This window comes from Anthonomus grandis, chromosome 1 (assembly GCF_022605725.1).
Source record: "Anthonomus grandis grandis chromosome 1, icAntGran1.3, whole genome shotgun sequence".
In the NCBI taxonomy this organism is placed as follows: domain Eukaryota; kingdom Metazoa; phylum Arthropoda; class Insecta; order Coleoptera; family Curculionidae; genus Anthonomus; species Anthonomus grandis.
In genome coordinates this window covers 16,111,891-16,124,225 of record NC_065546.1, presented here as the reverse complement: position 1 = coordinate 16,124,225, position 12,335 = coordinate 16,111,891, and the positions used below count along the sequence as shown (strand labels likewise).

General features: G+C 30.6%; 2 protein-coding genes across 8 annotated transcripts in view; both read right to left on the bottom strand.

Annotated features, from left to right (window-relative positions):
- LOC126745112 (neurogenic locus notch homolog protein 1) overlaps window positions 1-12,335 on the bottom strand; it is a 610,297-nt gene that overhangs the window by 464,466 nt on the left and 133,496 nt on the right. The window lies entirely within an intron of this gene.
- Window positions 1-12,335, bottom strand: part of LOC126745140 (protein NDRG3) — a 111,488-nt gene that overhangs the window by 6,506 nt on the left and 92,647 nt on the right. Inside the window, exon 10 of one of the 6 annotated variants that reach the window (XR_007663444.1) lies at window positions 1,099-1,240. The exons of 4 other annotated variants lie outside the window; for them this stretch is intronic. Coding sequence is in view for 1 of the 2 variants with exons in the window: in XM_050452898.1 (XP_050308855.1) it covers window positions 1,202-1,240 (39 nt within the window). In the remaining variant the exon portion in view is untranslated. The remainder of the gene's footprint in view (window positions 1-1,098; window positions 1,241-12,335) is intronic. One more of the 6 variants, XM_050452898.1, reaches the window with a different exon arrangement.

The window sequence follows — 12,335 nt, the reverse complement described above, 5'->3', positions numbered from 1 at the left end:
CTTTAAACGAAGTTTTAAAATTTTATAAAAAAATATTAGTAAATCTACAAATGTAATATCTTTTTAAAATACTGTCGTTATTATCTTACAGTTGATTCATATATATTTTTTTGTTATATTAAAAATAATTTAGTATGTATCTTGTTAGTTCATAAGTGCAATTTTTATAAAACACCTTAAAACTTGAATGCCTGGTATTAAAAAATATTTTGTAAATAAAAAAATATTCAGTTTGAAGTCATTGACTATTTATTTAAGAACATGTTTTAAATGGTTGAAATTGAGTTATTTCTAAAATGTTGGTTATATATTAGCAACAATAAAACAATAATATAATACATAACTATATAAATATATCTAACATATCTTGGAAACTGTTAAAATAGAAAATGCATTCTAAATTTTTTTTTTAATTATTTTATTTAAGACTCTTTAAATGTTTCAAAAAATAAATGTCATTTTATTTATTTCGTGTACAGCATAATTATATAACACTACAGAAGCATTAGTATATTAGGGTGTTCATGTGCAATTAAAAATACAAAAAAGTAATAGGCATGCATTACTGCAATTAAAATAACAAAAAAAATTAAGTGAACATAATTTTAAAAAGCACAAATCTAACAACAAAAGCAATAAAGAATCATTAGGTCACAAAACACCCAAAAAAAAAAACATCATACAGACAGAACATTCACATTAAATGTTTACCACATTTAGTTTATATTAAATTCGCCTAATTAAATAGAGATAGTGTAAATATGTATATTTCGTGTGTATATAAATATGTATATCATACAGTGAATACATATATATTCAAAAATAATATAATTAAGATATTTTGACTTGTATTAATTTTATTTTTATATTTAAATTTGGTATGTGCTTACATATTTTTTTTTTTAATTCCTGCAGGTAAATTCAATCAAATGTAGTCCAAACTTATTCTTTAACAAATAGTTAAATAAAATGAAAATATTGTCATAAATTAGTGTCATAACCTGCGACATGATGGCGTGTAAAATATAGAGTGTATGTGTGTTAGTAAAATTATCTTTGAAACCATCACAAGACTAAAAAACGACAAAAAAAACTTACATGTGGATTATTTACAGGTCTTTCAATGGTAACTGACCTTATAGTAGTTTGGTATGACCTTAACTATTTACTATAATTTACTTAGGAGTCCCTACTAACGAACCGACACTCATACAGCTAGACCTTCGCCTCACATGAATAGCTAAAAACGTAAATATTTAGCAGTTATAAAAGGCAAAATTGGTAAGTAAAGTCTTACTTTACAAAAAATACTAAATAAAAAAACCTAAAGAAATAAAAATTGCTGGCAAGAATAATAATGATGGATGTGTGTGCTAAACTAGTAAAATAAAACTATGTAATAATACAAAAGTCATTGTACTTATATTTATATTTGTAAAAAAAAAGTTATCGGAATACGATGATTTTTGTATTTATTCTACTAAAACTAAAAATATATAATGCATAAAATTATAAATTCAACAAATAAAAATTAAAACAAAATACCGAGCATAAGAATATTTATTCTCTTTTAAATACATAATAGTTATATATCAATAAATAAATATAATACTTTTATTTAAACTTCTAAGAAAGTTCCTTTATAATAAATAATACTGATATTTTTGGCAAATTGATTGGAAGAACTTTAAAATGTACTACGTAGTTCATTAAGTATATATACAGAATGAGCCTTCAGGAACGTCATTGTTCCACTCGACGAAAAATCCTTACATCAAGGTGCCCTTATCTCTAAAGCTTGATGCGATAAAATTATAAACATAGGGTATTTTCATTTGAAAAAAGTCACTTTAGACTACCGTTTACATGGTTTATTAAATTTCATTTATATTCTTTTTTGTATGTTAATAATTACCGAGATTTCATATATGCTAATAAAATTGGTTCTGCTCGATAAGAAAACATAATGATAAAGGTTGCCTTAGAGAAAAAATTGATAATTATTGTATGGTCTGCTATCTTGTTTGACATAAACACTTAAATATGTAAAAATATAAAATATAAAAAATACTTAAAATATAAAAATTTTAGACTAAAATGTAAGAGATTATATATATATATATACAGGGTGTTTCAAAAGTCATGGTCCAAACTGAAAGGGGGGAGGGTAAGGGAGGCTATTTGGAATCGCAATAACCCCCTATGTTGTTATCCGATTTTTGATGGTTTAGAAGTTATAGCTGTTTTTCACTTTTTACTATAATTTACTTCTGGCTTAAAAAATTATTTTTTTTTAATGTCTGGGGATTTATTTTTTTAAATATATTTTTTTAGTATTTTATTTAAAAAATGTCAAGTCTTTTTAATAATAGTATAGCATAAAAAAATTTTGTATTATCGCTGCAGAAAGTCATGTTTAATTTTTTTGTGGTTTCTTTAAAAACAAATTTTACCGTTTTAATGAGGCACCACAGTACAGAAAGGCGCTGCAAGAATTTAAACCAATGTTTTAAAAATTCTTACAACTTATAGCCTTTCAATAGAAACGTTTAACTTAAAGGTCTTTATCTGTTTAATATAATTTTATTATAATAAAATTATAATAATTATAATTTTATATAAGTTAAGTAAATTTTTAGAAAAATGGAACGTAAAAGAAATAAAAGCTAAAATAAAACTTTATTTAAAAAAGATGTTCAAAATGGCCGCCGCCGGCTCTTATACACAAAGTTTCTAAATGCTCGAGCATTGTTTCGTAAACTTGTTGCTGCATCTCGCAGTTTTTGACGAAGCTGATTTTCAGTACTATTTTCCGTTTGGTATATATTGGTTAAGTTCTTTAAAGTATCCCCATAAAAAGTAGTCAAGAGGATTAAGGTCAGGTGAGCGCGGCGGCCACGATACCACTCCTCCTCTGCCTATACAACGATCTGGGTAAGCACCATTTTGATAGTCTCTGACTATTCGTGCACTATGCGCTGGTGTTCCGTCGTGTTGCAGCCACATTCTTGCTCGTGATTCCAGAGGCACATCTTCCAAAAGGTCATAAAGTTGGTGTTCTAAAAAATCCAGGTAGCTCTCTCCATTTAATCTGACCAGTAACTCGAAAGGGCCAATCAGCTTACCACCGAGAATTCCTGCCCACAAATTTACACCAAATTGATACTGGAAGCGATCTTGCCTTATTATTATCGGATTTTCTACAGCCCAATAGTGAAGATGGTGAATATTAAATATACCAGATAAGTCTTTGAAATAAAGACTCATCGGACCACAAAATGCAGTCAAAAAAGTCCGGGTCTTGCAGACAGCGTCGAAGCATTTCTCTGTAAAATGCTACTCTAGGCGCGTAGTCACGGGGTAAGAGGGCACCGAGAGAACACGTTGCACGTGGTATAGATGCTGGTTGTTCCTCCGCAACATGCGATGTATCGTAGCTATAGCTAATCCAGTAGCTCCGGAAATTCTACGAATACTTGTAGAAGGGTCCGCCTCTATCAAAGCAAGCACTTCTTCATCATCCAACCGCGGTCTGCCTATTTGTTGTACATCACCAGGTATTCCTCCCCGCAAATATGAGTTATGTACTCGTATGAATACTCTGTGATCGGGAAAGCGTTCACGATCCGGATAACGATCACGATACTCTCTCTCTTGCAGCAAGGCGAGCGTTCCCACCGCACAATCCATAAATGTAAAGCATTTCAGCATATTCCCGTGGGGTATACCGATCCGGCATCTCGATGCAGATTAATTATTACTTTAATGGTATAATAGGTCAGAAAACAGAAAAAAAATCGATTAACACGTTAGCTAAAGACAAACAGAAAACAATACAGAAAATACCAACAATAGTCGGTTTGACTATTTAAAATGGTCCATGTGAGAATACCATTTTTGTTTGTGGCTCTTGATAGCATTCTGAATTCCAATTTGAAGGTCAAGCGCACTTAAATAGTACCAAATTTGTGGTATGCAAGCAAAAAATGTAGTATGATTTTATTTCTTTTACGTTTCATTTTTCTAAAAATGTTCTTAACATACATTGATCAAATAATAAACACTATAAGGTAAATGTTTTTATTGAAAGACTAGAAATAGTAGGAAGTTTTTAAACATTGGTTTAAATCCCTGTAGGTCTTTTTGTGTACTGTGTAGTGCTCCATTAAATTGTTAAAATTCATTTTTGAAGAATCCAAAAACAAATTAAACAAGATTTTCTGCAGCGAAACAAAAAAAAATTTACACTACACTTTTATTAAAAAGACTCGACATTTGTTGGAATAAAAAAAAAAATATATTTAAAAAATAAAGCACCAGACATAGAAAAAAATAATTTTTTAAGCCAGAAGTAAATTATAGAAAAAAACTGAAAAACAGCTATAACTTCTAAACTATCAAAAATCGGATAACAACATAGGAGGTTATTGTGATTCCAAATAGCCTCCCCTACCCCCCCTTTCAGTTTGGAACATGACTTTTGAAACACCCTGTGTATATATAAAAATTGTTAAATTTTATAATTGGAGATGTTTTGCTCCCATCGATTTTAATATATTGGTAAATTTTTAGATTTTTCCTAATTATACTTTTCCGATAGCCGATGGATGCTGTTCTTGAAGACTTACTTCTTATATATGTATATAGTATAAATGCTTTAAAATATGAAAATATATATAAATCTATGAGTTCGGATCTTAAATTGTTCTAAAATATTTTAGGCCTTTGTGGTATTAAAAAGAATGTCTAGGTAGAACTTGCAAATTACAATGTTTTCTTCAAAGATAAAATCAAGTTATTATGTATTTTTTTAATGAATTTAAAGTCAGGAGATCTGGTAAATATAAGAAAAATCATAAAAAAATACACACTATAATTACTTTAATGTTTTAGCATGTTAACTATATTTTTTACAATTTTATAAATTATTTGGAAAACTTTAAAATTATTTTAAAAACCTTTCAAATTTAAAAAAAAAACTTATTATTGAATTTTTAAGAAAAAAAATCAAACTTAATTAGAAATACAAAGAACTAATTTTTAAACAATATTTAAATAGTAAAAAATATTAAATATTAAAGAAACGCATTAAAGGAATTAAATGCTTATATTTTTTATATTAGAAAGTCTTTTTATAAAAGTTTGAAAGAATAAATTAACTGCATAAAAAAGTCTCTTCCAGAATTATTGGAGCAAAAAAATTAAATAAATAAAACACACTACTTGTATTCAGTAGTACTTTAGGTACTTAAGAACCATAGGCAATATGAGGCGCTGAGAACCAGAGCGGACCATCCCACAAAATGATAGATATTGGACTAAGGCGTGTTTTCGATACTTAATATTACATTTTTCAAAGCCAAAGTGGACCATCTGAGTTGCAAGCATCCTATAACAGATGGCGCCGCCACTAAATAGGATGGTCCACCCTGTCGATCTTAATGATAAATCGGTGCCAGAGCGAACTATATGGCTTGATCCGCTTTGGTATTTATTATAAAGATTGTTTATCGTGGGTTAGTCCAGTTCATAAACGATACGCGTGGTAACTTTAAAAAGCTAGTAATACTTATTTATTAGAGTTTAGTTTAAAAAATATGGCCTTAAATAGTTGCTCAGGTCCAGGGACATCCCAGGAAATAGAAGGTTGGTGTTTTTGTTTTTTAAGCTTTAGTAAATCGATATTTAGCTAATCCTAACCTAACTTTTAAAAACGAGCTCAGATGGTCAAAGTGAGCCCTCGGAATTTGAAGACAATGGAAGCTCTGATGATTACCAGCCTTCAATTTCACAGTCAGAACCCGAGAGCGATTCTAGTAATACTACTGATAACAATATTTTTCAAGAATCTTTGTTAGAAGAAAGCGTAAAAAAAATCAAGAAAGCGTATGAGAAACGAGAGTGAATGAAAAAAAAAACAGAAAACGACAGAAAGTATCTTTGTCCCGACATGAATATTACAATTCTTTATACTGGGTATAAGAAAAAAGCAGCTAATCTTGTGTCAAAATTTAAGTTCCGTGATGTACTTAATAGTAAGTTTGATCTTCATTTTCACCCACCTATTGTAGACTCCTGCAAGAAATGTGACGCTTTACAAAATAAATTAAAATATGAAGTAGATGAAGGAAAGAAAAAGGAACTAAATTTTCAACTAGAACTTCACCAACGAAAAGCCCAACAACTACGCGATGCCATGAGTCTAGATGCCCAAATGTCACAGGACGAAGTTACAGTTATAGCCTTCGATCTGATGAAAACATTGCCTACCCTGTCATCTCTACAGGTATAACCTATTATAAAAGGCAATTATGGACATACTGTCTTGGAGTATAGAATTTGCAGAGCAATGAAACCACGATGTTTGTATGGGATGAATCATTAGCATCTCGTGAATCACAAGAAATTGGATCATGTCTTATGTATTATTTTAAACATAATGTAACGACCAAGAAAGTTATATTATATTCTGACGGCTGCGGAGGTCAGAACAGAAACATTAAAATCGCTTTAATATGCCATTATGTTATTCAATCTCAGGAATTTACGGTAGAAGAAATTCAGCATAACTTTTTAGTTAGCGGTCATTCCTTTTTAGTTTGCGACAGAGACTTTGGTGTAATTGAAAAAAATAATAAATTCTTTCCTAATATTTGTGTTCCTAATGATTGGGTTAATGTCATTACAAGTGCAAATAAAAAAATCCTTTTAAAGTTGTTCAAATGAACCAAAACAATTTTTTTTCTACAGTCGGCCTAGAAAAACTAATTACAAACAGAAAAATAAGTTTAGATTCTACAAAAGTAGAATGGTTGAAAATGCACTGTATTATAATAAAAAAAGAAGATCTATTTATAATTTTATTTTAAATATGGTATAAGCGAAACTCAACCCTTGCAAAAGTTTAATGTTCAAAAAAGAAATGTTTTAAAAGATAGCATACAGGGACCTTTGCCTTTATTATACCCTACCGGACACTGTGTAACTGTCGATAAAAAAAAGATCTTCTAGAGTTAATTGAGTTTATTCCGCCAATTTATCACAATTTTTTTCACTCTTTAAACTGTTCGTCAGCAGCACGGGATAAAATTCCTATAGTTGATAAAAATGATGAATAGTTTTTCTATCTATTTCTTTAGAAAATGAATATATTTCTCGTTTTTTATGCAGAAAAAAACTTTTTTTTTTTGTATAGTTATATGTAAGTTAATTGTTCATTTTGAAATAAAAATATGTAAAAAAATATATAATTTGCATTATTTGGTTATAGTCCATTATGGAAATTAATTAAACTTCTATAAAACCAAAACGGACCAGCCCACATTTTTTCTGTTTTTTTTTAAATATAGTATTATTTTCTTAGATACATAAAAAAATATACAATTTTTAGTATTGCAACATAAATTAAATTCAAATATAACATTTTAGAAGTATACAAAAAATAACAAAAAAGTGCATATTTTTTAAACCTAATTATCTTCATTTAAAGTCAGTCAGGGATAGTCCGCTCTGGTTCTCAACGCCTCATATGTTGTGTATCGTTTTTTCGAAGAGTGTCGTTGCTTTCCCACTGTCTTAAGCCCTGATGATTGCCTATATAATAAATATAATATTTTTTTTAATTTATTATACGCTGAATACAAGTAGTGTGTTTTATTTATTAATCAAATACTTATTAAAGAAATAAAAGTCTAAGCTTTCGGAAATAAACATAAAATATCAATTCTTATGAAAATAGATTCTTAAAAAAAATTGTTTCAGTCAAATTTTCCTAGTCTAAGAGCCAAAAGTATTCAATAACTACCTAGAAAAAGTAAGCTTGTATTTGTAAATTGTAATCATAAGATTTGCAGTTGTAGTCGACGGATTAACCGGCCTGTTTAAAACAGCCGAACGCAACGCAATATTTTCTAAGAAATTCACCGGCGAAGCGATTCGGCTGGGATTTCCCCGTTATTACGGGGAGATCCCTGTGAACTGAACTATAAACGATGTTGGATAGAATTATTTTGTCGTTTTGATCAGTTTGGTTTGTTCTTGCTGTGGGTACGTACAAAACATAACTATTTCCTTAACAATGAGTGCAAAGCGCAAAAGAATTGTGGTTTCGATGGATACACGTTTAAAAGTGTTAAAGCGGATTGATAATGGTGAATCTGTGGTGAAAATCTGTGCAGAATTTAATGTTGGAAAAAGCACTGTAAATGACTGGCGACGAGATAGGCATTCGATTCAGGGGTTTTGTTCGAAAATGGAATCTGATAAGAATCTGGGCAGCCGTTGTACGAGAAAAAAACCGATTTGCGAGGTCGTCGATGAAGCTTTGTGGATCTGGTTTCTTCAGGAACGTCGAAGAGGTACACCGATTGGCGGCCCAATTTTGAAAGAAAAAGCTCTGGCTATCCACCAGAAGATTAATAATGGAGGCGAATTTGTGGCAAGTGATGGTTGGCTTAATCGTTGGAAAAAGCGACACGGAATTCATTTCGCACATGTCAGTGGAGAAAAACTGTCTGCTGATACTTCAGGTGCGACAGAATTCAAGACTAAGTTTGGTGAAATGGTAAAAACAGATGAATTATAAACAGAATTATCTCCAGAACAAGTTTATAGTATGGATGAGACCGGGCTAAACATTAAAATGTTACCAGAAAAAACTTTTCTAGGCAATCATAAACAGTCTGCCTCTGGCTTTAAAAAGAACAAAGAACGTATTACAGTGGCCGTTTGTTCGAATACAGCGAGAACTCATAAAATTCCTATTTTCGTTATTGGCAAGTCTGCTAAACCACGGGCATTCAAAAAGTTGAATCCATCGTCCCTTCCGGTCTATTATAAGTCACAAAAATCAGCATAGATGAATTCAGACCTGTTTAAAGAGTGGTTTAATTTAGAGTTTGTTCCAAGAGTTAAAAAAACATTTAAAAAGTGTTAACTTGCCTATCAAAGCAGTTCTAGTGTTAGATAATGCTCCCACCCATCCTCATGACTGCGATGTAGATGACATAAAATTAGTTTATCTTCCTCCTAATGTGACAAGCTTAGTGCAACCAATGGACCAAGGAGTGATCGAAAGCTTAAAAAGACGATACAGGCGTAAACTTGTTTCTGAAATTCTGCAACACCCGGAGAGTGAAGACAAAGGTCTTTTAGAAGTCATCAAAAAGATCAATATCAAGGACGTTATCTATATGTTAGCTACAGCATTTCAAGAAATGCCCTCTTCAACGTTTATTAAATCTTGGAGAAAACTTTGGCCAGATGTTGAGAATCAAGTTGCGATCTCGAATATTGCAGGGACTGAAGAAGAAGAAAACAAATCCACTCTACAAGACCTTCAAAAGTTAACGGGTAACGAAGAATTGCAACCAGAAGATGTGGAAAATTGGATGATAAGTTGTGACGATCACCTTGAAAATGAATTTTTGAATGATGAAGAAATCATAGATTTAGCAACCAAAGAACCAGAGGAATATGATGAGAGTAGTGACATTGAAGAGGAAAAAACGATTTCTCATGAAGAAGCCAAAAATGTAATGGAACTTGTATTAAAATACATTGAGCAGCAACATGAGTCAACAGCATTAGACGTTTTGGTGATTAGAAAATGGAGGGATGTCGCATTCAGAAATTCACTGAAAGTTAAAAAACAGAAGAAAATCACAGACTTTTTCAAAAAATAATTACATACTAAACTTACATACATATGTATATTTGTTAATGTAGCACCTTCATGTATGTAAATATGAAATACATAACTATACAAGGAATATTTCTCCATTATTTTATATTTATTATATTCATATATATGTGTTACATAACATAGATAATGAACATAATAGAAATGAATATAATAGAACATAATTCTATGATATGTATTATGTACACATATATAAGTACACTTCGGATTAACCGGCCAGGTATGCAGTCCCGAGGTGACCGGTTAAGAGGAATTCTACTGTATGTAAAACGCATTGTTGACGATGAAACATGGACGACGAATTTAATATTCAAATCGGTTAACAAGAATTTTAACTAAGCCGGAACTGTAAAAAAGCTGGTTAAAGTTAATCAAAAGTAGAGATGATGTTAACAGTTTTTTTTTCATTATCGTGTGCTTGCTCTCAGAATTCTTACCAGAAAGTGAATAATGAATGACAGCTAGGCGTTATGCGGCATTTGAGAAAATAAATCCGTCCAAAAAGACCAAATATGCGGAAAGAAAATACGTTGATTTTGCTTGATGATAACATCGAAAAGGACATCATTGTGAACGAATTTCTTGCCAAAAAAACCACCTTACTACCACCAAATTCACCTGATAAAGCTTTGGTCGAGTTTTTTCTTTTTCAAAAAATTTTCAGTACGCGAGTATTGAATTCGATGCTAAAAAACCGTCATTTTAAGAAAAATTTTGATGAAGTTGTTTGTTGGCATATTACAATCTCGAAATCTCAAAAAGAAAAATCAAAATTGCAAGAAAAAACAAAATCGTTAACAAAAAATTATCAATGGTGTTTGAAGTTGATAATACCACACAAAAAGATAGAATGAAAATTAGTAGGCATTATTGTCCTGTGTTGGATGGATATGGAATTCAAAGGTGCCTTAAGTGTTGTCGGTACGGTCGGTACATTGAAATTTTTTTTGTAAATATGTGCCCAAAGGTTAAAGTTGTTCAAAAGCAAAAATATGTTGATAAAAAATGGATAATAAGATTACAAATGCAATAAAAGGGCCGATTTTACAAAAAGGCTGCCATGAATAATAGTCATATAATATGAAATCAATGTGTATAACGAAAATAAAATAAATCTAAGAAACAATATTGTAAACAGAATAAGAGTGAAGGAGGAAAGGTTTTACATGCATAGAATAGATTCAAATAAAAATATTTCAAAAAAATTTAAAAACTGTTTTTGTCTTCGAAAAATTAAAATATGCCAAATGAAATAATTTTTGATGGTATCACTTGCACACAAGATGCTGACGTTGCACAGAGCTTCAATAAATATTTTGTAAATAGTGTTGAGCACATTATTAAAGATATTCCTCAAGCGACTAATGGGATAACTGATTTTACAAGCCAAATATACCCCTAGACCAAATAATTTAATGACAAAATATACTAACATTTCCATGAAAATGAAATAAATTCCTGTGATGCATAAAAAATGTTGGTGCAGGGGAGACTGGTATTTTAAAGCAGGTTTTGCGTAAAGTGACTTATGCTGTTGGTGATCGTTTTTTGGACAATAATAATACTTTATTAACTATTGGTATCTTTCCAGAGTCATAGACACTGTCTACCGTTGTTCCTGTTCTTAAGTACAAAACATCAATGGGGTAATAAATTCCGTCTATGAAAATCTTTTCGAAGTTTATACTAAGGAACAACTTCTTGACTACTGTAACAAGGATAAATTATTTGTCTCTGTCTATTTAATCTATTTTCAGGTGGTTTTAGTCTTACTTGTCGGATAGAGCTCAATGTGTTAGGTATAAAAATAGTGTGTCTGAGAGGACCAAATATGCTGTGCCACAAGGAACAGTTTTAGGCCTTTACTGTTTTTGTTATATATTAGTGATACGGTACATGTCTCAACTCAAAAGTGTAAAGTAGTGCTATTTGCAGATGATAATGTTTTATGTAGTGGGCAATAATGTTCTTCTAATACAACAGCAGATGAACACTGAATTGAATGAATACTTTATTCTTTTGACTCTGTGATAAAAAATTAGGTTTAAATGCAAAGATATCAAAATTTTTGGTAAAAACTCTAGGGTGGATTCTATAAATGTTGGCGATATGCGGATTATGGTAAATGGGGAAAACATTTCGCATGAAAGCGGGGGTAAATATGTGAACAAAACAACACAACTCTCATAAACAGATTATGTAGAAAGAATTTTTTCAAAAACAGTTTAATTCTTAACAAGAATACAAGTTTGTCGCGGTGCACAAAATTTTGGCTTTAAAATGCCTTTGCTCTTCCACTTTATTATAAACCTTGCCGCGATACAGCATTGATTGATTTAAAAAAATACAGAATAGAGCAATTATACTGATTTTAAGTTGTAGTCGTTATACACCTGTTTTATGTTACGTATCCTAGGTATGAGATCTGTAAGTTAAATTAAGTATAATGATGCCGGAACACATGTAAAGAGTTGAGAGTTTTTCAGATGTACTACATAATTATTATACAAGAAATCATGTAGAATTTATCATGGTCAACAGAAATATATTGTAATACAACTCAATTACGCAACTCAATTCTTAACAAAAGCTTGATAGAATTTCACAATTTGCGTATTAATACCAAAAAAATTAT